The sequence below is a fragment of the Argiope bruennichi genome, chromosome X2 (assembly GCF_947563725.1).
Source record: "Argiope bruennichi chromosome X2, qqArgBrue1.1, whole genome shotgun sequence".
Lineage (NCBI taxonomy): Eukaryota > Metazoa > Arthropoda > Arachnida > Araneae > Araneidae > Argiope > Argiope bruennichi.
Window position 1 is genome coordinate 61238698 of NC_079163.1, and position 26016 is coordinate 61264713.

A 26016-nucleotide genomic window follows, 5' to 3' on the forward strand; every position below is an offset into this window, starting at 1 on the left:
TTTTATGCTGATTTTTCCCTTTTCTGTTCTATACTGTAATAAAATTTTTTATCAGAATTTACAGTACCTCGCAAACATACACCAGAGGGAGGTCATTGAAAAGCATTAAATATGATGATGCTTATAATGCTTTTAATGCAGAATAGACGAAATAAGGATAGAATTCAGTTGCAAAGCATCAGCTGGATAACATACTATAATAAAAAGATAAGAAATATTTATCAATTTGACAGCTAGCAGCTGTTTTGACATATGCGTTTCTTTTGCCTCTCAAATATAAACACCTTTATAAAACATACTAGAATAAATGTATAAATGAAATTTGAAATGTATTTAGTGAATTCAGAATTTAGTGAAAGAACTGGATATTCAATTAAAGCAGAAAAAGTCACTGACGCTGATTATTAATGAATTATGTATATGGAGAGGAGTTCAAACAAAATTCTCTCAATATTTAAACTATTGGCCTCGCAGTGCTCAGCTTTCCATGGAACAGCTGAACTTTTGTTTCAACATAGCAATAGAAGCTTCCTAAAAGTTTGCACATTTGCTGTTTTTGATCCTTTTTATGGAAGAAATATCAGGAACGTTCAACATGAGTCTGATAAATGATCTGTGACTCGTCTAAGAACTAATATGCAGGATGAATTGATAAATTTGATTGGAAGCATAATTTTAAGTAAAATTCTTAACATAACAAAAAAATTGCTAAATATTTTTGATAACCCCCATATGCAATCATTATTAATAAGGTGCTCAATAATGAGTTGTTTTTAATTCCATTCCAAATAAATATGAAACTGAAGAATTCTTTATTTTTTTAAGCTAGCGATACAACCAGAGAGGATTCAACATAGCTTATTGTAACAAATTTGGAAGAGAAAGGCTTCGAGCTTTGAATTAAAATGTTTTATAAGACAAAACTATGACAACAGAGCTAATGTGAAAGAAGTAAGAAAAGGTGTAAAAAAGAAAAATAAACTACTAATACAGTATGCATATGCCATTCTTTAAAACTAGTAGTAAGGGAACATCTTCTTATATACACAACTTGTTACACATTTTATTTCTGATTTGAAAAAAGCATTGAAAAATATTAAAAAATGTTTTATAATTAATTCTAAAATTATTAAGTGTTACAATTTCAGCTTTGCAAAATATAGAATCATTTCAAATAACAGAAAAGTCAAGAAACGTAGAAATAAAGTTAAAGCTAGATGATTAGCATAAAGTATTAAATTACAAGTCCATATGTGGTGCACATGTTGAAGTGTGGAAAAAAAAAAAAAAAACTATTTGAAATAAGGATCAAAATAAAAGAAAGTATGTCTATATCTGTAATAGTTTCTCAGTGCAAGACTTTGTGAACCCTCTGTATTTTTATATAATTCTGTCAGTGTTTATTCTCGGTATATGAGATGGAGTAAGGCTGAATATACTTTTATATCTCAAATGAAGATTTTAACGCAGTATATCCAGTACATCATCAGATTTCAAAACAGAAACCCTATCAGTATCAAATTATCATGTGTTGAAAAATATAAATATTTGATTAATTACTATTACTTAATTTAGAATGCGCGAACTTTGAAAAGCTAAATTTTTTTCCTTTTCTAGAAAAGACTGACATATTATGAAGTACCGTCGAATACAAAATATCTGAGATTTGAAGTGAAGTAAAAATGCTCTAAAATTAAAAATGTGCCTTTCCCTAATTTTTAGTTATACAGAAAATGTATTATTAGATCATTGTGTCATAAATGCATCCTTTGAAATTTGATTTATTTTAATAAACTAGAGAGTATCACCATTTCCGTGAACTATTTAGTATATATCAAATAATTCTTTTTTTTTTTTTTTTTTTTTTTTTTTTTCCACAGTAATGGTTTAAAACATACTATTTCAGAAGTAAAATAAAATATTTCAAACAGTGCCTTTCTCAGTGTTTTTAAGGAAAAGTATTTTATGCAATAGTTCTTATAATAGTTATTTTATTGTTACTTTCACCTTTTCTGTCTTTATTTTTTCCCCAGATGACGGAAGAAAAACTGTCTGGATATAAGAATTTATTGAAAAAAAGAAAACAAAAGGAAGACTTCATAAACCATAAAATTACTCAGTTTTTAAAAACGAGAGAATACCAATACCTCGGTTACTACTGGAATTACCGCAGGAACCTAGCAACTTGAAAGAATCCAGGAATTACCGTCACCTTCAATAGAGCTGATCGGAACATCCGAAGAAATAAATGGTAAAATCTGTAATTGCTGCAATAGGTACGTATTTGCCAATCCCTGATGATCCTGGTTAATGACCAAGTCCATTATTAACATCCCATGTACAAGCCTTAATAGTGGTCCAAGGTATTATCAAAACCTGGATTCCAATTTTAACAACCCAAAAGGAAGTAAAAAAAATGGCATTTCTGTCATTCAGTTTTCAATTGAATAAAACTTAGCCTTTCGTGGTTTCAGTAATAAATTATGAAAAATAAATACTGTTCGTTTCAGGATCCCAAGACCAGCACTTTCGGACGATTTAACTCCGCAAAGGGGCGATATGCAGTGAGGTATTCTCGTCTTTGGAATTTTTTGTTAGGCCTTGGCTCACATCCCGTTAGACGCACTTTCTTTCACCCTTCCCCTATTTTGGCGAACTAAACACCTCCTGGTGCATGTGCAAAAGCCACCGTGTCTTCCAAATTGGTAAAATAACACTTACCGTTATAGGCATCAAAGGCATGTTGTGGTGTTTATGCGCAAAAGCTGGGAGAGTTTCCGTATCCGAGAATCGACAACATTGGTAATTTTTAAAAATTGTATAGAAATGATATATATATGGTAATATCTGTATAATATATAGGGCAAAATTTGACCCTATCATATCTGTACATATTAAAAGAGCTAAAAAAACCCAATATGATCTATCATCTTGGAGATAAAATTCAAAATGAAACTATTACGTATGTGTTATTAGATGTTTATATAAAAGAAATAATTTTATTTAAGATCAAATAGGCTATGCATTTTTAAACTTTACAAAATTGTATCCTGGTATCAAGAAGAGATAGCAGTCTATATGAGGTATCTTAATTTAGAAAATATAGAAGTGAATATTGAAGGAAGGTTTTTAGTATTTTGTTCTGCAACAGATATGACCGGTGAAGGACTAACATTCTTATTAATGGTTTCGGAGAAAAATGGTATAGGTATTATTAAATTACGATGTCAAAGATACGCCAATAGTTCAAACATGAATGGTAAACATAGTGGCGAGCAAAATGCAATTTTGGATATCATACCCTGCATTAACTAAACGACAGTCTGTTTTATAATGGTATGTTTCATATTTAACATTCAAATCTTTTTTGAACTTTTGGTCGAACCAGATTGATGCAATAACCCCGTGGGATAGGATTTAAAGAACTCAATAAAATAAATGAAAAAAAAAAAATTGATAGTACCGTAAAAAAAATCAGGCCACATATTTAAGGCGGAAAAAATTTAATTTTATATACATATAAGAATTTTACGATACAGAATACTGAATAAAGTTAATGTTAGCAATATTCTTCACGCAAAAATTAAACATTTCTCATGCTACTGAATGAATATAGATCTGATAAAAGATTTCAATGAAATGTTCGTAGAAAATAAAGAACTTTTTAAAATTTTGATACAAATTTAAATCCCCCCCCCCGAAAGCGAAGACTAGATTATACAGAACGAAGAAGTGAACTTTCAAGCAAATTGCTATTTTTGGAATGTTTAATATTACGATTTCATCTTTCAAAGAAAGGTTTGATTTCTTATCTCCTCATTTAGATGTTTTTAATTTTCTTTCGAATATTTCTGATCTTAATAAATGTAATGAACAAGATCAGCTCACGTCAAAAGCTGGAAGAAATATTAACTAATAAAAATCAAAACAACATTAAAAAAATATATAAAATTTACTGTTTATTAACGGATTCAAAAACCCACCACGCTTTGGCGCATGCGTCAGGATACGTTTATTTAGTCAAAATAGCAGTGAGAGGAAAGATGAAAAGAGGAGATGTTTAGATTTTACAATAAAGTGAACTCGGATTTAGAAAGTATAAAAACTGCGGATGACTCGTAATATTGTGGGGAAAAGATAATAATTCATGATAAAATATTTTAGATTAATTTTTTTATTTACTGCTATTTTTGAACAATTTTTTTAAGTTTATTGTAAGGGGTCTAAACATTAAATTATGATTAAAGATTTCTGCTTTTAAAAGTTGATAATTAATTTTATCACAAAACAATTTTTTTATGTTAAAACGCTTCTTTTTTTTTATTTATTGAAATTTTTAAAAACATTTTGAAATTAACTGTAGATAATCTCGGTCACATTTAATGATATTATATAAAATATTCTTTGTGCCACTCCTGAAAGCTTTATTGTCACTTGAACTAGCCATATAAACGATCATTACGCAATTTTGAATTAAAATAGAATAGTACGTACGGTCAGAAACAACAGGGCAAGAAAGAAAAGAAGAAAAAAAAATGAACGAAAAGAGTATTTAATGGGGTGGAAATCTTCAAAGAATACAAAGAATCCCGAAAATGCCCTCATCCTTCCGCGTCTCATCCCTTAGCGAGGTAGAATCATCCAAAAAAAGGTTGTCTCGGGATACTGAAATGAACAGTATGCAAGTCTTTTACAAAATTCTGGAAGAAATGTAGCATCGCCAGTTAACTAAATAATTTTATTTAGTTATTTTAAAAAGTTTTTTTCCCCCTCCTTCTAGGTGCAGTATTAGCCAAAGTGATGTAGGTGGCCTAAACATCAATAACTGAAAATGGCATCTATGAAGGAAATTCTGCGATTTCACAAGAGAGAAAGGATTCTGCGATTTCACGAGAATAGATCGCCGATTAGGAAGCAAACAAGAATTGTGAATGGTTATGGATGTCACCCTCAGCATGTTAAAAGCATCAAGTGTTGGTATGACAGATTTATTGAGACAAGCAGGTTGAAACTCTTAAGTTATATCGTTGCCAAATATTTAACTCCCTCCTTTGCTAACATTCATACAGGGTGTGCAGTCTTGAATTGATAGCGAATATTTATTAAAAAATACTTTCAGATATATAAATACTTCAATCTTTTTATTTTAATCCTCATTTTAAATAGTTTTTTTTTTCCCTCCTCCTAGGTGCAGTATTAGCCAAAGTGATGTAGATGGTCTAAACCTCAATAACTGAAAATGGCATCTATGAAAGAAAAAACTCAGTGGATTCAGCGATTTCACGAGAGTAGATTGCCTATTAGCAGGCAAGAATCGAAAATGGTTATGGATGCCACCATCAGCATGTTAACAGCATCAAGTGTTGGTATGACAGATTTATTGAGACAAGCAGGGCTGATGATCTTCCAAGAAGTGGCAAGGCTACCGTGAATGATGAGACGACAAAGCCTCTACGCGAAACGTTTGCTAGTCCTAGCAAACAAATTTTTTTTACAGAAACATCGTTTGCTTCCTTATAAAATGCAAACTGTTTAAGTCTTCAAACTAAATGGCAGCACTCAAGCCTTTACTGTAGAGATTCTCGACCGCTTTGATAATGGTAATGACTACCTCAGATGCGTACGTTTTTCGGATGAGGCTGCTTTGCATTTATCAGGCAAGATGAATAAAAACAATATTCGGATATGGGGTTCTGAAAACCCGCATGTTGTGGTTCGCATGAAAGGGACGCTGCGAAGGTTAATGTTTTGTGTGATTAAGAACATGAGTCTATATATTAGAACATTCAACATGAGTCTGATAAATGGTTTGTTACTAAACTATGAGATAAATTCATAGGAAACATAATTTTAGTAAAATTCTTAACATAACAAACCAGATGCAATCATTATTAATAACGTGCTCAATAATGAGTTGTTTTTAATTCCATTCAAAATAATTATGAAATTGAAGAATTTTTTTAAAACTAGTGATACTGCAACCAGAGAGGATTCAACATAGCTTATTGTAAAAAAATTGGAAAAGTTGGTTGTGAGCTTTGAGTTAAAATGGCTTATAAGACAAAACTATGACAACAGAGCTAATGTGAAAGAGGTAAGAAAAGGTGTAAAATTAGATAAATAATAGAGAGCAGTTATGCAGTCTGCACATGCCATTCTTTAAACCGAGTAGTAAATGATAGAACATCTTCAATAGATACAACTTGTTACACATTTTATTTCTGGTTTGAAAAAAGAATGTAAGAAATTAAAAAATGTGTTTTTTAATTAATTTTAAAACCATCGAGGATTTATTGGTGGTCAAGCAGAGTAGATACATTAGAACATTGACAATTTTAGCTTTATGAAATTTGTGATGCATCATTTGAAATAACAGAGTCAACAGAGATGCGGAAACAAAGTTAAAGTAAGATGGTTGGCATAAAGTATTAAATTATACGTATATGCGTGGTGCAATTTTTTACCATGATATTTCAATTGAAACAAATCTAAACTAAAAAGCTATTACAATTTGTAACAATCAATTCATCAGATTGCTAATGATATAGAACGACTACATCAAACCAATTTGCAAGGTTTGATGTAGACAAGAAACCACACAAAAAGTGCACAAATAGACAATTTGGATATGAGCACATGAAAATTGCTGCTAAAGAGATAGCAGAGAATTTTGATTGTAGTACAGAATTTCTTAGTAGCATTGAAATTAAAGAAAGAGGGGGAAAAAATCAATTTCACTGTGAAGTTGTGGATGAATCCTTAAAAGAGGAAAGTAAATTTAAAAGAAGCTTTTTCAACTGTATTATGGGCATTACCAGAATGAAGTTTCGCGCTTTTGGATTCTCGTAACAAAAATGTCCAATTTTTGATATTTTAAAACTAAAGGATATAGATGAAAAAAAAAAAAAATTATTGCACATGTCAGTTAATAATTTCTGTCGAAAATGAATAGGATATAAATTGCAAGAAGAATAAAACTGAACGCTATCATATTCTGTGAAACCTTTGGGTGATATAATTATTTATGCTAAAGTAACTTATTTTGTATCCGAAAATACTGCTGCAGATCTAGTACTTTTATTAACATTCCTTGTCTCTGTAGCACGCGGGAAAAGAAGTTTTCCGAAATTAAAAGAACGTGGGAAAGAACTTAAATTAGCGAAACAAAACTTAGATATCTGTCATTAAGACTTTGCTAGAGTAAGTTAAAAGTTAAGAAGGCTAAAACTGCAGCAGGCAGTTAATATCATTATTAAAATGTAGTTAAAATTTTCAAAATGAAATCAATATTTCTGTTTTTTGTGCAGGGCATTTTTTTTAAATCGCAAGTGAAGATAATTTTACAGAAAGAAAAAACATTTAAGTGGCGGTATTTCTAAGATTTACATCTTACTGAGAAAATTTTGTGCAGCCTAGCGAAGAATAAATATACAGAGTGCACACTAAGTCTTGCACTGATAAAAAAAAGCTATTAAGAAAAAAAAATATTTCATATATATACGTACATCTTCCTTATTTTAATTTGAAACTTATTTCAAATAGCTTCATCCCCCTTCCTATCTGCAGTATTAGCCGAAGTCATGTAAATGACACCAACATTAGTAACTGAAAATGGCGTTTATGAAAGAAAAGGCTCAGTGCGATCTGTTGCTTCATGAGTGTAAATCGCCCATTAACGGGCAAAGAATTGAAAATGCTTATGGATACCACCTTCCGCGTGTTAACAGCATCAAGTGTTGGTATAATAGGCAGCGCTGATAATCTTCCAAGAAGTGGCAGGCCAACTGGGAGTGAGGAGACGACGGAGCCTCTATGTAAAACGTTTACACGAAGTCCTCGCAAGCAAATTCGTCGTGCCTCAAGGGCATTTGACGTTACTCAGAGCACAGTTTTCCCACAAGAAACTTCGTATGATTGCTTATAAAGTACAAACTGTTCAAGCCTAGCAAAACCAAATGGCAGCACTCAAGCCTCTGCTGTGGAGATTCTCCACCGCTTTGATAATGGTAATGACTACCTTAAACGTGTAAATTTTTCGGTTGAGGCTTCTTTCCATTAATCAGGTAAGATGAATAAAAACAATATTCGGATATGGGGTTCTGAAAGCCTGCACGTTGTGTTTCAACATGAAAGGGACACTACGAAGATTAATGTTTTGCGTTATCTAATGCATAATATGGTTATTGAACTTTCCATTTTTTCCCCTGGAATCTTCCATTACAGGAACAGTTTATTTGGATATGCTGTAGTTGTTCGTAGCGCATCAATTAAAAGAATACCAACTAAGGGTAATTTATTAAGAGAACGGTGCTCTGCCACAATAGGCAATTCCTGTTCTTGAATTCCTGGATTCAACGTTTCCCAACTGATTTGGGAAGAGAAGATACTACAACAAGGCCCCCAAGTTCTCCAGACCTAACTCCGTTAGACTTTTTTCTATGAGGGTATGTCAAAGACAGTGTTTTCAAAACCAGTCTTCAATATGGACACATTAAAGGAAAGAATAACGGATGCGATAATCGGTAGCAAGAAATATGCTGACGAAAACCTAGAGTGGAATTTAATATCGCCCAGATATTCCCAGAGTAACGAACAGTGCATGTTTCGTTATTTGATAACGATAGATGCACTTTTCGTTGCACTGTTTGAAATAAGGATTGAAAAAAAGTAGAAGTATGCCTGCATTTGTAATATTTTTGAATAAAATTTCTTTATGAAAGCAAACTTTGTGAGCACTCTGTATTTCTTTATGCATTTGATTAACAATTCTAGTCTCGTTAGCTGCAGTTCATAACTAAAAATAATTAAAAAATTACCCAAGATCCACGATGAACTCAGTGAGGTTGGCAAATCTTGCAATTATTCCTACTGAAAGTGATATTTTACAAAAATTGGATATCGATTTACTTATAATTCAAACAGTTAGAAACAAAGCCGGAAAACACGTTAAGCGCCACGCTGATATTGCCTTCCTTTCCATTTGGCATGCAGTCTATTGATATTCCCGAAATTTAGGTTCATTTTACACACCGGTCTTCCGTGTTTTAATGAATGAATGTGTGTGTGTGTGTGGTTATATTATCGTCCCGTTTTAAAGTAACATTAGGGCTATTTTGGGGCGGGCCTCATAATTTTGAGCTGCGATCACATGACGAGGACAACACCTGAGCTGGTACCCCCCTCACCAAACTTCAACACCATTCCAACGGGATGATATTTGGCCCTGACCGATTTTACACGCGCAAACCCGATCGATATTCCCGATGTTTAGGTTCATCTAACACACCTGATATCTTCCATGTTTTAATTAAGTCTGTATGTGTGTGTGTAGTAATATTAACGTCCCGTTTCAAAGCAACATTATGGCTATTTTGGGACGGGTCTCGTAATTCTGAGCCGCGGTCAGATAACGAGGACGACACCTGAGCTGCCCCCCCCCCGTTTACACGACGGTTCTTCGATGGAATCGGGCCTCGAACCTGGAACCCTCCGTCTCGAAGATGAAACCTTACAACCAGGTCACCGCGGACCATATGTTTTAATGAAACCCATTAAAATATTTTGATAAGGAAAATTCAGGCGCAAATGTAATTTTTCTTTGTATCGTATTTTATACTGTCATTCATTGGCGATTGTCGCGGTCTGTACGAAAAATTCAGTCAGTCCCAAGTCACTGGTGACTGGCGTGGCGCTTAACGTATTAAAATTCCCACTAAATGATGAAATTATTTTTAAACTGTTTCAGCTTGATTATTATATGTTATATACCTGATTAACTCAACTGAACAGAATTTATTCGAAAATAGATTTAATGGTATAATTTAATGTAATGTTAATTAATAATTAAAATATTGACCCATTGACGTTACTACATATCCCTTTTTAACTACATAGTTTCCAAATTTTTAGCAAATCATGTATATAAATTAAATTGTTTCTAATTGTAAAATGATATTGTTCAACAATATGGAAGTATTTATTTAACTTCCCTTGCAATGTTATTACTTATATAATTTTTCAATAAATGTGTATGAGTGTAGGTCTTAAAATGTTTACAAATCTAAAAACACATCAGGAGTATAACAATTTTTTTTATTTTTCATATTTTCTGTGTCAGTAAAATTCTACTTAATCGTTCAACATATGTAATTTTCCTCCAAAAGTTGTAATGAACACATTTTCCTCTAATACTGGAAATGTCGAATAAGCACCTTTATTAAAGGCTTTTCTAAAGACAAAGACAATTCGGGGAATTGTCTGTTCTTCCCTCTCTCACTTTCACACACATCCTGGGAGCACATAATCCCTTATATGTAAGGAGACCACTTTCCATCGGTCAAGCTGGCAATTTGGTCAGTTCACCACTGACATCAGGATCAAAGGAGATCTTCAAATTCTTTATGTAGTGCTTTAATTTCCTCTCGAAGCAAGGCCGTCGAAGATGATGGATGGATGGAGAAAGTTCGTTCGGAAAAAACACACTGGATCGAAATGGGATAGATGGGTAGAATTATGTTCCCCAACTTAGCTGTCTTGTCCAAAGTGACTGCAGGAAAGATTTTCTGGATCGCAGGCAGGCTTGAAAACAGACATCACTTGAGTGGAAATGAAACTGTCGATGTTGTGATTTTCGCCATGCCTTTTTACAAAGCGAATTTACTAAGCTTGCGATCCTCAAAGATTAAACCGGGAAGCCACTTCTGAGGTTTGTTCTCTTGGATTTTTACAAATGTCGGTTCCTTACGAGGAGATGGAAGAGATGCTACCTCTCTTTGCAGGAAATGTGCTGTCTTTGTGAGAGATGATTAAACAACGTGTTTTTTTTCCCTTATTTTTTTAGAACTGCCTTTTACTGTCATAAAACTTATGGGCAAGTTAACTGGCCTTTCTAAAGTAAAAGAAAAAAGTATTCTTGGGACCGCTAAAATTCTGCATTCATGTATGGGGGCGAAAAAATGATGACCAGCGTCACATTTGGAAAAAAGAACCAGACATGTCTTATCTATGTGTTTGGGAGGTTTATTTGATCCTGCTTATAAAGTTGTCGAAAAGGTGAAAAGGGCCTCTATCTTATTGAAAAAATTTCTGGATATTATTTCGAGGCAAACGACTTGAACGTAGTATTCCTATTTTTAGTGAGCAGAGATTAAGGTTTATATATCTTTCAGGAGAAAAAAAAAAAAAAAAAAAAAAAAAAAAAAATTGAAGAGGTGAGATGAAATTTTTGTTTCTCAATTTTTACTTTGCTTTTGTGATGCTAAACACAGGCCACCTTCAGCAATCAGCTGAATTATCCATCTTATTATATTAATTATATCAATCAACTTTAAACTCGCCAACGTAATGTAATCTAAGTTCAAAAAATTAACTATTACAAAAGACTAAGAAATGAATAAGTTACACGAAATGAAAAGGAATTGAAAGTGCATTAGTAACAGAATTAATTTTTTTTATACAGAATAAAACAGACTGAAAATCAAAATATTCAATGATGATGGGTTTTTTTTTTTTTTTTTTGGTTCTGCATAAAAAGAACTTATTAAATAATTTTTTCTCCATATTCTAATATTATCTCGACTGCTAATAAAGATGAGTGTGTATGTATGGGCGCTCAATAGGTCACATCATTAGACGATAGGTTCTTAACGGGGGGGGGGGGTAAAAATGTTTTTCCCCTGTAAAGACGCCGGTCCTCTGCTTCGGACCTAAAACTACCAAATTCGGTACAGATATACATTGTAAATCGAAAATGAGCATCTTATAACCATTTTTTGAAATTTTAATTAATTAAAAATTAAACAAAATTTTGACTTTCTTCCATCTGACTCTATTGTGACATCCATTAATCTGATCATCTTGAGATTTAAAAAATTATCTTTTATACGATATCAATTTAATTGCTGCAAAGTACTTAGCCTATTTCTAGTTGATTTCTAAAAATATTTGAAGAATTAATTTGCAATTTCTGTTATAAATATTTCATCCAGGATATTTGTAATGATAGTAAAAGTGTGAAGATACTGTAGCACCTCTTTTTCTCCTTGAGCAGAGAGCGCCCCCTTGTGGAGTTTTGCAGAAGACAACCAGTTGAACGGCAGACCTGCACCCTGAGGTCGACTTTTTCCCGATGCGCAACCCTTGCGCTAACGCCGAATGCTTTCGGCTGGAAACCGTGGAATCCCTCCACCATACTTTCTTTAACATAAATTTCTATGTGTGACTGTATTAGTAAGTGTTTATGAATTTTGTAGTGTAGCTGTGTTTGTGAAGATAAAAAATTGTGTATTTAAAACCGAGCAGTTCCTTGGAAAACCACTATAATACTTTTTTTCCTCCCATGATGAGTAGGTTTTTGTTTTAAGTATGCCTTTAAAAAACATTTTGAAATTTTCTTATACTTATTAAAATGAAGTTTAACTTTAAAAGTAAGCATGATTTTTTAAAACCATGTGCCCATTTTTAAGAAAAAAAAAATTGTTTGCACCAATTAGATTTTAGTCATCTCCTTTTCAGATTTTACTAAGTTCGAATTTTGAGTACGATGATAGAAAATTAAGAAAATACAAAGAACATTAAACGGAAAAATGTGAGGTTTCTAAACAGGCACATGTTACATGTCCATCAAAATTTGTAGTCAAAAATGATTTGTTAAAGAAATCAAATAAAATAAAATACTTAAATGAAAATTTTAGCAATCATCAATAAGAGTCAACTAACTAGTTGCCAAAGGTAGCTAGCAACAAATAACTTAAAAATATAATAACCAGAAAATTATCCTTGTATAAGGGTAAACGCAAATAAAAAGCATGACTAAAAACAAAATGCATCAAAATAGCAGTTAAACTATATAAAAAAAATGAATTAATTTGAAAAAACGAATAAAGAAAGAAAAAAAATTGGAACAAAAAAGCTAGTGAAACAATGAAAGCGGACTGCATTTTATAGCAAAAAAAGAAACTTTTATATCGAGAGAATTAAAAACAAATTGAGCAATTCATGTTTTTGACAAAAAAGCAATATTAGAATTATCGATTTGATGAAATAATGAAATTTATGCAAAGCAATTATGAAAATTATACATGAAACATTTAAAAAAAATTGCCAAAATTAAGAACAAAACATCATGACAACTAAACTGGGACCATTTAAAATGCTATTGAGAATTTAATGAATTCTAATTGCACTAGCACAATGAAAGGTCATTTTCACAGCAGGTCATTAAATATAGATTAAGAAATTCATTCTAAGTAGAATTTAAAATCCTAAGTATTGCTTTCAGTTGAAAGGTAATTATTAGATGATCTGGATGCAGAAATAATTATTGATTGATTTGTAAAAACCATCTACAGAACAAAAATGCTTGTTGATTAGTCTTTAAAGTAGTGAGCCGCATGTAATATATTCCTGTATTTTGATTTTCTAATCGTCAACAATTAGAAGTATTCTTTAAAGATATTGAAACTGGTAGATAGTGTGCACTTTATTTTAAGCTTAAATGAATTAATTCTCAAAATAACAATATAGCTTCAGAACATTAATAAACTATACACCAATCAAATATTAATTTGCATTTACATTCGCTATTTCTTAACGTATGTACAATTATATATTGTATTAGTAATATATCTAACAATATTTAGAAGGGAAATAATTTATATTAATATATGGATTTTAATTACATATACATTTTTGGGGGGGAGAAGTGAAAGCCCTTACCGTAGCTGCTTAATAACTACTAATTTCAGATCCAATCTGCCACTGACAGCAGTTGGTATCCAACATAACTCAACAGTCGTTCCCATTCGAAATCGTGAGAAAATAAACTCTGCCGGTGTCACTTTCAGGACATGGCAAAAAAATGCATTTTGCTCTTCTCTTTACAGCAAATCTGATGCGGGAAAAGTAGCAATGGTGAACTCTTCTGTATATATTTCAAGCTGTCTGTACATCGAAAATTGAAACTTGTTTTTTCTCTCTGTATATGCGGACAGCTTAAAAGTCCTTAATAAAAGCGAACTGAAACTGGCAGTTCTTCAAACGTTTCCTTCCATAAATGGCTTTACTGTAAACGTATTTCCATCACAGAAAAAAGTTGAGTTTAGGCAGAAATTTTAATTATTCTTAATTTTTATCATTTATCAGTAAAGTTTTCTGTGATATTATAGGTGCTGATTTTTTTGTATCAATTTGCACTTAATTTGCGAAATAAACGCTTGTTTTGATTTTATTAACAACTGAAATATGCCTGCCAAATTAGTTTATATGTTCCAATTTTTTTCTGTAAAATCTATATCTATGAATAATGTAAATTATTATTAAAATATTCTGAAGTTAGTAAATTAAAAGAGCAATGAACCTGTCAAACTGGGCATCATATAAATACCAAAAAGTCTTCCAGGCACAGATAAGCTCAAAAGGTTAACTCCAAACAGGCTAAAAATTACCATAGCCGAATTTCAGCGAATGATTCAATTCAGTAACATGAGACCTTCCAAAAGCGCATATGCTTTCACTTTGCACATGGTAACAAATAAAATTTCTGTCAAGTGGAAACTAGTTGGCGATTATCGCGCACTTCATGCAGACAATAAAAGAAAAGCACCCCGTACTCTGAATTGCAGATTTTACTAGCGAATTATATAGAATACATAGCTTCATCAATGTTTCAGGGTTTTATTGAGGAGATAACTAGAAATTTACCATTTGTAGACGATTTAATTGTTGCTTCAGGAAGTGCAAGCAAGCACTTAGAACATCTAAATAGCTTATTCTGAAAATTTAAGGAATATGGTTTATGTAAAAATGTTGAGAGATCCGAGTTTGGTCATCACTATAGAATTTTTAGGATGTTGATTATCAGAGGAATCAAATCTGGTCGAGCGATCTATATCTTAGAATTTCCCCAATATACAACATTGCCCTAATTGCGCCGCTATTGATGGTTTTTCATTTTTTATAGATGTTGTATTGATAAAGCTGTAGACATCCTAGAATCCTTATTTAAATTTGTTGAAAGTCATAAAAACAATGCTAACAGATAAGGGGAATTACAGCTGAACAACAAAGCAGCTCTTGCATTTAAGGCTTCAATTCCTAAGGCACCGCTATTAAGGCATCTCATTCCGGGTACCCAATTATGTTTAATGGTATACCGTAGACTATTTGCTATTTATTCCTCTGTAAAAAAATTCAGACGTATACTTACAAACTTCTGTCATTTCTACTAACCAAAAACGTTTAAATAATTCATAAACATTCTGAAAAATATAGTTCTCAACAATTAATCCATTTTGGATTTTATCTTGCAGTTCTCCACTAACATTTGACACCTAAAAGTTCTGATTATACTATCGCTGATGCATTACCTCGAATATAGATAGGTGAAATATCACCTACGGTAATTGATTTTAAAGAATTTGCTTCAGATCAACTAACTGAGTGATGAGGAAATACAAAAAATTTTAAATTCCCCAAATTTTTCTTTATTAATAAGAAGCAATATTTTCCTCTTGAGGACATCCATTTATATCGCGACATGTCTCAAAAACAGATCCGACCTTTCGTTCCTAAAATTATGCGGCAATTAATTTTTAAAATTCTACCTTTTTTCCCTTCCAGCCCAGGCATTTCAGCCCCAATCTATTTAACCGATAAGTGATTCACATTTCCAAGCATGTGCAAGGATATAAAACCTATGGTTTGGGCTGTGTTAAATTTCAACAAGCTAAAGTAGCATAGCATCCAAAATATAACTTTGCATATTTATTCTATCCGATGCAAGCTTTTCCCAATACAGGAAATTTTTTTAGGTCCTACTTTCGACGGCAATCAATTCCATATGATCATTACAGATAATATTTAATTAGATAGCAGAAGCCAGAGATGATTCCAACGACAACTATTTGTACCTTCATGCATGGCTCATTTTCAGATTTGGATATCTAGTCACACTAACAACTGATGAAGACATGAACTTCAAATGTTTTCAGAGAATTTGCCATAAATAAACATTTTCCATCACTTTGTCTCCTAAGACCATCGGGAGCACATTAGTAACTTTTGTAATTTACTGCAGGGACGGTCCGAGGGGAAGAGAACTGTGTGAGAGCATAAAGTGGCCCGTACTGATTTTGCTGATTGCCTCGTACTGATTTGATAACTGATTTTGCAAATCAAATGCTTTTTTCTTTTTGAGAATATATACATTTGAATATAATTATGCGATTTCCTTACATATCAAGCCCACCAACTCAAGGTACGTATGGTTGGCAGCTTTTCGTTTTATTATGTTTACACATAGGTAGAGGCGACTACTTAACTACATAATCCAGAGTGTTTTTATTTCTTTTCTTGAAATATTCGAAATTTATCACGAATATAAGAAATCATTATTGCCCTCTTAAATAGTCTGGATAATATTCACAAACTTACTTGAAGATGATCTGAAATGTTACAAAGACCTAAATGTGACTTTGGAAGTCGATGCTGATTGCAATGATTTATCTTATGAAATCTAAGTTTGTCATCGAATCTTGCCTTCGACGATCACAATAATAAAAACAATACAATTCTTTCTTCAAAATAAGTTATATGAATTGCAATCAAATTTTGTTACTTTTCTAAAAATTATATTGACTTTACCAATTGCAATCTCAATTTTTCAAGATAGAAAATAATAAGTGAATGATCCTAGTGAAACAAAAATCAATTTGATTACTTTTTCAGTGTAATATTATCCCTCAATCCGATACAAATTATTCTTAAATAGATTGTTGCCGCCCTAAATTCTGAAAATATTTTTTATAGCCTGTGTGTATTTTAATTTTTGTGCCTTAGAGGATCTATGTTCCAAAAATTTAATATAAATTTATTTTAAAAAATGAAGTGATATCAATGATGTACTGTATTAAAGTGCCTCTTTGTCAATTAGAATTACAATTCTCGTGGATATATATTATTTCCCAAACAATGCACAGCATTAATTTTGAGAGAAAACAAATTTTAAAAATATTTATAGGTACTCTTTCATTCACAAAATGCATTTTAATTATTTTTAATGATTCACCTCTATTTGGAATCATTATCAAGAAATCTCAAAATTTCTTTTCCTCAAATTTGAAACTATGGAGTATTTCATGTATAAAATTTATATTTCATTAATTTAATTAATTAAATGGTAAATTAAGTTATGAAAATATTAACACTTTGTGTTATTATTCAGAACATAAAATTTCAATTCATATTAAATTTCGTTTCATTTTTAATTTAACTTACAAAAGCTCACAAGTTTTTATATTCTTGAATCTTTCAATCAAGCCCAAGTACTAAAACCCACTTGTATTTTACATTATTATTATTATTTGCGTTATCCAGACACAACACAGGCGTGGAACAAAAAAATTGGTCTTCATAAAACAATGAATTGTGCTAAACATAAACAACAAAAAAGTAAAATAAGTATGATTAAATAAACAATCAAATGAATAAATTTATACGAAAAATTAAAAATATTATAAATATATTTACAATAAAATTAAAATAAAAAATAAAAATATTCTAGAAATGTCGCATAAGAAAAAGCAAATGAATCTCAATCCCGATAAAAAAAAAATATATCCAAGTTTCTGCGGAAATGCGCCATGCCTGGTTATCATTTGAAACTGTCCTGCAAGCAAACGCAATCCATCACTGTCATAATGTCAGTAATCAGTACCAGGATATCATCACAAGTATATTGCATCTTTATCTGTTAGTGGATTACTATTTATTTCAATTCGACTTAAATGATTAGTTTTGATTTCAGTGTTCATGATTATTATGTATAGAGAAGATCTTACTGCATAGAAACAAAGATTAGCAAGAGAGAGAATTGCACGATAGAAGTAACAAAGCCAAATGGTATATAATTATTGATGTTTAATGACTATTAACATCTGGTTATTCACATAGAACATTTTTACTTGTTGACATTTAATTAGTAACATTTAATCATTGAAGTAACAGGATATCATCACAATTTCTAATATCATCATAAATATTTCAAGTATAGTAACTACTCTTAGCTTCTATTTACTCAGAAAATCTGTACAATATTCATACAATTTTGAATATTTGTATATTTACATTGTACAAATTTTAAAAATAATACTTCGTCAATCTACAGAGGTCAAAAGGTAACTACTTCTAGAAGAACTTGGAAGCAACAAAGAACATTAAGAAATAAAACAAATAATACGCTTCCAATCTCAAAAATGTATAATGTTACTGCTAAAAAATTATCATTGTCTTTTTTTACTTACAGCCTTTTTTCTTGTCAGAATCTTCATGTCGTCCTTTACTCTTACGTCCTCTCTTACGTCCATGATGATGGCCAGATTCTTTATCAGATCTTGAGCTCTTTTTCTTATCTTTATGTTTCTTAGAAGTTGATGGCTGATCATCGCCGATATCGTCAGGGCCATTTCCTGTTTTGGGGCGCTTTATGATAACTGATAAATTCTTATTTTTAGAATTTTTCTTTCTTTTTCCACTTTTCGCAGCACACTCGGCATCTGACAATGAACTAGAAGTATCTTCTTCCAATATAGGCTCTAGTTTAGGAGTTTCTATCTTGTTATCACTGGACGTATTTTTATCACATATAGAATTTTCAACTGACTGGGAAGGCCCAGGTTTAGGGTCTTCAGGAATTGTTTCTGGGAGCTCATTTTTTATATCACATTGTGGTTCAACGTTAACATCTACAGTATTATCAATTTTATCTTCATTTTCAGAATGTCTTTGTAACCAAGCCTTCTTTAATTTTGTGTGACAAATATTATTATTAAAGTTAGAATTTGTACTATTAGACGAGTTAGTAACAGTTGCATTAGAACTATTACAGAACTGTTCTTCACTAGAATCCATTGATGTACTTGGTAGAATGGCTGTTCGATCAGAAACATTCAATGCATGGCTACTATTATAGAAGTCTACCGAATCCTCAGAGTCCACAGGTTTTTTGTTAGGAATCTTATATTTCATTAGACTGTTAAAATAATTTTGGGCATCAGAAGAATGATCTACATCAGAACGAGGTTCAAACTGAGTCATTGGAGAAATCCGAAGATCGGGCATTGGTGGTGGAGGTGTTACAGGTTCTGGTTTGTAAGTAAGATTAGATGCTACTACTGGTGAAGGGGGATTGGATTTTAAATTAAAGGTATCGGTACTTAAGTGATGCTCAGATAACATAGGAGCATTTGACACAAGTTGAGGAGGAGTAATAATAATCTGGGTCTCACAAGCATCCATACAAGAAGTCTGTGTTTGTGGAAGTAGCTGTGGAGGAAGTAAGCCATCATCGATTGATTTTTGGTGCTTTTGAGATGCAATATCATTCAATAGTTTTCTTTTCACAAATGGAATGCCAGACATCTCTAGACTATCCGATTGTGATTTAGAATGTAAGGGTGAAGATGAATTGTATACAGGTAGATGAACTGAGAGATGATTAGATACAGATGCTAATCGGGGTGATAGCTGATGAGGAGAATTGGGAGCACCTGAATTTGACTGCGCTCCATATAAATGAGCTGGAGAAGGTGATCTATGGCTAGGTATTTGGACAGTGACATGGGCTCTATTGGATAGATGAGAGTCCTGTGTGATTATCTTCCCAGAGTTGACAGTTCCAGGAAGTGAACTAAAAGGACTAAGAGGGGAATAACTTCGGCCAATACGTCCAGGTGGAATTGTATATGGTGCAGAATTTGGGCGACATATTGGAGAGCTGCTAGAAATGCTTGAATTCGGGCTGGCATGTGAGTATTGTTGTGATAAAACAGGGCTTCCTGGACGTGCAGATGCCTTAGAGGATGATTGAGAATGTACAAGAGATACTGGAGGTGTACTAGAATTTGCATTACCGGTGTGTGTGGCAGCTATATACATTGGATTGGGAACCAAGCCTTGCTGAATGAGATTGTAGGAATATGAAGAGTTAGCAACTGGAGATGTACTTTTAGAAGTACTATAGGGAGGGGAAAAACGAGCCGGTAAGGTATTAGTTGAACACACAACTGGTTTAGAATCTCTTTGATCATATTTTGAACCCATATTCATTTTATCCATCACTGCTTTTATATCCCCTTTCACCAGATTTTGAGGTTGATCCTGCACCTGCTGATAGTGCGATGGTCCAATCCGACCAACTGCAGGAGAGGTATTTTGGTGTGCTGGAGGTGCAGGACTACTACTATTACTCGAATATTCATAGGGCTTAAATGCACCTCCACTACCAACTAAAGGTTGATAAATTATTCCACCTCGTTCCTGACCAGAATGTCCAACTTTTAATTGATGTTTAGAAGTGTGGCTTCCTGTATGACCTGGATTTGGTGTTAAAGGTCTTTCAGCAAAACTTTCCTTTTCACCTTTCGTGGGTAAACTTGTTTTCATAGGCATACTTCCTGATACTCTCACTTGAGGAGCACTGAAAGAATTTTTTTGTAAGTCAAAGAAAATATAAAAATCAAAAAAGGAAGTTTGTTTTCAACTGATTAAGATTTTTAAAGAATAAAAATTATACTTTGTGCTATTTCATTTTTCGGTGTTTTCATACAAATAATGAAAATATTCATAATTTATAATAACTCAATTTAGTTCTATAATTTATAATCATATATTTGGAACATTTACAATTATAGGAGAAAAATTTTGTTGTTTGTTTACAGCAAAAATAATTTTATATTTAAAACGTAATTTACAGCCTAATACCACAATATAATTGTTTTACCTTACTAAAAGTAACGTTCAAAACATTAAACTTAAAAGCAGCAGGAGTTGTAAAAAAAAATTTTAATGCAAACAAAATAGAAACATACACTAAATCATAACCTACTTTTAGGCTCCCACTCACACATACACACACAGATTGAGTTAAAATGCTCTAAGATAATTTTCGTGGATATTAGTTATAGAAATAAGAGTAAAAATGACGAGCAAAAATTCATATAAAATCTTAAATCTGTCAAAACATTCTTTGTAATCCTATACCAAATCATACAAGTTCAATTTCAGTCACAATTTGTGATTTTTTTAATAAAGTATACCCATACCTTTAATTCAAAAAGAGTTATGTATCTACTGTTTGAAGTCATAAGCGCTAAAAATAATGCAAAAATTGAATTTTGATCTCATGAAGGCTATTTCCAGTTGAGCAGTCACACAAAATATTCAAAACCCTTTTAAGTACTACAAAAATAAGAAGTAAAACCAATGTATTTAAATTACATTTTTAAAATTTTAAAATTAGAGGGTTTTTTTTTTTTTTTTTTTTTTTTTTTTTACATTTTCCAAGCAAAAGCACCACATTTTTTTTTTTTTTTTTTTTTTTTTTTGTAGATAAACTACAATTATCAGAAATTTTTCCTTATAAAATGTTACAAAAATAAAATCCAATGGAATATTTTGATTTTTTAACAAAATGGCATAATTATTCTGTTTGTAATTTTAATAAGATGTATACCAATTTTTCCTTGTCTAATGCAAAAGTTAATATTTTACTGAAAAGATAAACACATTTTACTCTCTCATGAAAATGTTCTATGCAATAAACATTTATTCTTCGACAAATATACACATATATATACACATAGAATAATAGTACCTGCCAGATCCTTTCGTTTCTTCTCTTGCTTTAAGTTGAGCATGGGTTATGTAAGTATGCTGAAAGGGTTGGTATCCATACAAACTAAAATTAGTTTCATTCTTTAATTGTTGATGAATTGAACCAATTGAACTTTGGGCTAAACTTGATTTAGATGACCCTTGACCAGGAATTTGAGGCGCTTCTGTTTTCGAAGAATTCCTTGGAACTCTCGACTTCAAAGAAAAGAGAGGAACGTGTTACCATTTATTATTTTTTTTATGCTACTCAATAAATGGAGCAATTGTGCAAGTTATGGCAGGGGGACATTCAATGACTTCTGAAGGGTTTCAAATGTTTCAATATTAATACTTAAAAATAACAAATAAATGCATAGTTAGAGGATAAATCAAAGCAGGAATTAAATTTGTAAGCATAAAATGCAACAAACACAAGAAATATGAACTGTATCCCGGAAATATATATAATATTTAATTTATAAAATAAAAATGCATATATTAGAGGATATTGCTACCTCCACTGGTGAAAAGTTCTGGAGAGACATATTAGCTGACTGTTCATTTCTTTGCTGCTGAACCATGGCCAGCCACCTTTCATGTTCACGATGAGCTTGACTGCTTTCCATATATTGGGGCCTGAAAAACAAGTTGGAACAAATCAAGTTCATTTATTCACTTCATTTTAATTAAAGAGTGTTACTCAATATTAAAATATTTATACTCAAATATTCACTTTGAAAGAGATTTTTTTCTGAAATATTAAATGAAAACTCAAAATTTAAATAAAAATAGATTCAATTTGATGATAATATTTGATCGATTTTAAGTATAATAAAAATATGAGCATAAATGTATAAACATAGAAACAAAGATTTAAAAAGAGTAAACAATCTGATGATACAAAGACTGAGTTATACATAAAATGGGGATGACTACTTAAATATTCTTCTTGTGAGTTTCTTTAATATTTATAAGCACAAAAAGTTACAAAAATCCTACTGATTTAAAATATTCATTAAAACAGGTTCTTCTATGTTGAGATGTCTCATAGTGGTTGTCTATTAAATGCATTTTAAATAATATCTATGATTAATTTTGATAAGTTAAGCTACAAATTAAAGTAATTAAAAAAAGAAATATATATACATCAGAAAAATAAAATTTAAAATAATGAAAAAAAATTATATCATGAAATGAAGTGCATATTAATAAGCTGTGTTTCACATGTTTTCAAGATATAGGAAGTAAAACTTTTCCTTAAAAATAGCTCATAATGATAAAGAGTAAATAATATTAAAAAAATAAGTAGGTTTAATGGTGATTGAGTGGCTGATCAGTATTATCTCCTTCAAAATACCTTAGGATTGTTTGGGAATGGTATCAATTAAGTTTATTATTATGATACTAAAAAAAATATAAAGAGGTTACAGTTTTTTTGATTAATTTCTAATTTTAAGGAATTCAAATAGTGTACTTGCAATTTCCAATTCAGTTTAACTTTTTATAAATACCTGTATTACAAATTAACTTTAGTCTCTTATATTCTTTCTCAAGAGAAATTTTACAATCCCAAAAATTTGAACACAGTTGTATAACATGCAGATATTTAGAAATCAAATATGTATTTAGAATTTACAAATTTATTTACCTTTCTTTATCATGATCTCGTAATCTGTCTTCATTGCAAAGTACAGATGATTGCAGATCACTTGAATTAATTTCTGGTCCTTTTCCTATGTTTTTGCTGGTGGACAGTGGAGTCCAACCCATTGCCTTTTGCTATTGATAAAAATAAATTGTTGTTTAATAATTCAATACAGTACTAAATTTTAATAATACCAGAAATATTCTAATGGGAAAGTACAATTTCAACTAGTTTGTCGATGCCACATCTTTCAAGTTCAATAATTTCCACAGCATTATATATATATATATATATATATATATATATATATATATATATATATATATATATATATATATATATATATATATATATATATATATATGTAATGATATTTTAACTCTAATTTCAATTTAATTAATTTTCATAATAACTTCATCTTAATTTAGCCCATAGTAACTTCATTCTAAAATATTCTCTTATTTCGTGATCCAATTCCACTGTCTCTACTTAATTAATTCAAGAGAAGCTTTGTTAAATTGTTGAATCAGCTAAAATCTAACTTTCCCACACTACGCGTGAAGAGATAACATACCGTTGATCAAGCAAATTCTTTTTTAAAATCTCCCTGTGTTTCCCCTACCTTCTCGGCGCCTGTAATGAAAATCCCTATCGAAATCTCATAATACATTAGCACTGTGAAGAAATGTTTTCCCTATCAAAATCATAGGTTATATAAGACCAGGGATAAAATGTCCGAGAGCTCTTCCCTCATTCTTTTCTGTGTCGTTCTGTGTGCTCGTCGCTTGTACATATGCTTGCTTCTTCAAAATGAATAAAACGACGTCACGAAATTAAAAGTATCTTCATTGTCTTCAAACTGCATCATGCTTCGCAACAAATAATATTATATTATATATATATATATATATTAAAAATATCACTAGCCAAAAGATATTTATACATTAGTTTTCAAAACTGAGCTTCCAGGTTATCATATAATTGTTCACAATAGGGTAATCAATTTTATATCCGAAAGTTAATAATTATAACAAAAGATGTACCATCATGCAAAATGTTTCTTCTCCTAATGTGGATACTTTGCACGACGTCATAATTTAAGAACTAATGCTTTTGATTCGTTGTGCCGTCGGGTACCAGCATGTACCTAAAAGCGTGCGACTCGTTTTTCTTGTCCCCATTCATTCATTTATTCTTTAGAAATGAATTCAATATCTGATTTGCTATTCTTCGGGCCGTGTCTTAATCCATTTAAGTAAACATTGAAGTAACGGCTCACAAGTTTTAATTACTAATAAAGATATTCTATATATATTTTTTAAAATTTCTTTTCCCGAGCCCTACAGTGCAGTGACTTTCCACTGAACATTCATAGTCCTTCTATTTTCTGGTATATAATTACACATTCGCACAGTAATGATCACTCACAAACCACATGTATTTCAAAACAAAACTGTTCAGCATGATAAGAACTGGGAACTACGCCTAATGCGTTGTTGTTTGGACAACTCGCTAATGAATACGGGACGTCTCATTTAAATATTGCAGCAAATAATTTTTGTTTCTGTATCATTTTTTTTTTCATTTAATTTGAGTATGTAAGTATCTTTCACAACAGCTAACAAGTTTAATAAAAAGAGGAAAAAGAAAAATTAATTTTCCACGAAAGTAGCTCTAGTCAACGTAAATCCTTTACAACTTGGAAAGAAGTAAAGATTAGTAAATAAAATAAAAGTCGATGCCGCTTTAGAAGCAAATATTCAATCTGAAAAACAACAATGGTGAAACGAACTTTTGCTGGCATAAAATTTCTAGTTACCCCAAATCTCCTTATATGTGATCATCCTGTAAAGCTGGCATGAATGTATCAATGTGTGTCAGTCAGAATCAAATGTATGAAATCTGATATCTTTGCTCACGCTTGTTGCTCTATACGATCGCTCCGCTACCAGTAAAGTATTTTAAACATATAACAGAAACGCCTGATCTAAGACTTATTTGTCACAACAGATTCAAGATAATTTATTCACTGTTTTATGACTGCAGTAAGAAAACTAATCAAATACCAAAAGAAAGAAATATTATGATCTATTATTTGATAAACTTGACTCGACACCTGATGTGACATTGGTTTCTGGTGTGTGACAAGTCATAGGATATGTAGACATTGTTCATATAAAAAAATGTTGCCATTAAAGAATCATTTTAGAGTTTAATGAATAACATAGTAAAGAGGCAGCTTCAATTGAAAGCTTGATTCTAGAAAATCTACTTAAATTTGGTCAAATTCCTCTAATTAATTGTAGGTCAAAATGCTAAAAAATCAAGCGTTATTGTTAACTGTGGCAATCAATCTTTAAATTTAGTAGGGGAAAAAGAATGTTTTATTATATTATATATATGGCTAACTTTAGTCGCTAAAAAAGAACTCGACACTAAATTATAATATCTTAAATTAATTTAAATCCCAATTAATTTCCTAATTATTTAACCTTAAATTAGCTCACGTTAACTTCATTCTAAGGACTCTTTATTTCCTGATCCAACTCCCACTTTTTTATTTAATTATTTCTAATACGCGCTCTAGAAAACTGATTACTATTGCTTATTCTCAAGCTCCCAGCAAAGGGTTAAAAATCTCTTAATAAGCACATACACCTTTCGAAGATACCCAAGATTCTCTTGGCTAAGTCGACACGTGGCAAAGAAATTCCTATCGAAAT

At 31.4% G+C, this 26016-nt stretch overlaps 1 protein-coding gene across 3 annotated transcripts in view; it reads right to left on the reverse strand.

Annotated features, from left to right (window-relative positions):
- LOC129960978 (probable JmjC domain-containing histone demethylation protein 2C) overlaps positions 1-26016 on the reverse strand; it is a 189330-nt gene that overhangs the window by 53359 nt on the left and 109955 nt on the right. For all 3 annotated transcript variants that reach the window (XM_056074759.1, XM_056074760.1, XM_056074761.1), the window contains 4 exons: positions 23297-23427; positions 22164-22284; positions 21650-21864; positions 18300-20473 (listed from right to left, as the gene is read on the reverse strand). In XM_056074759.1, the coding sequence (XP_055930734.1) occupies positions 18300-20473; positions 21650-21864; positions 22164-22284; positions 23297-23427 (2641 nt within the window). The remainder of the gene's footprint in view (positions 1-18299; positions 20474-21649; positions 21865-22163; positions 22285-23296; positions 23428-26016) is intronic.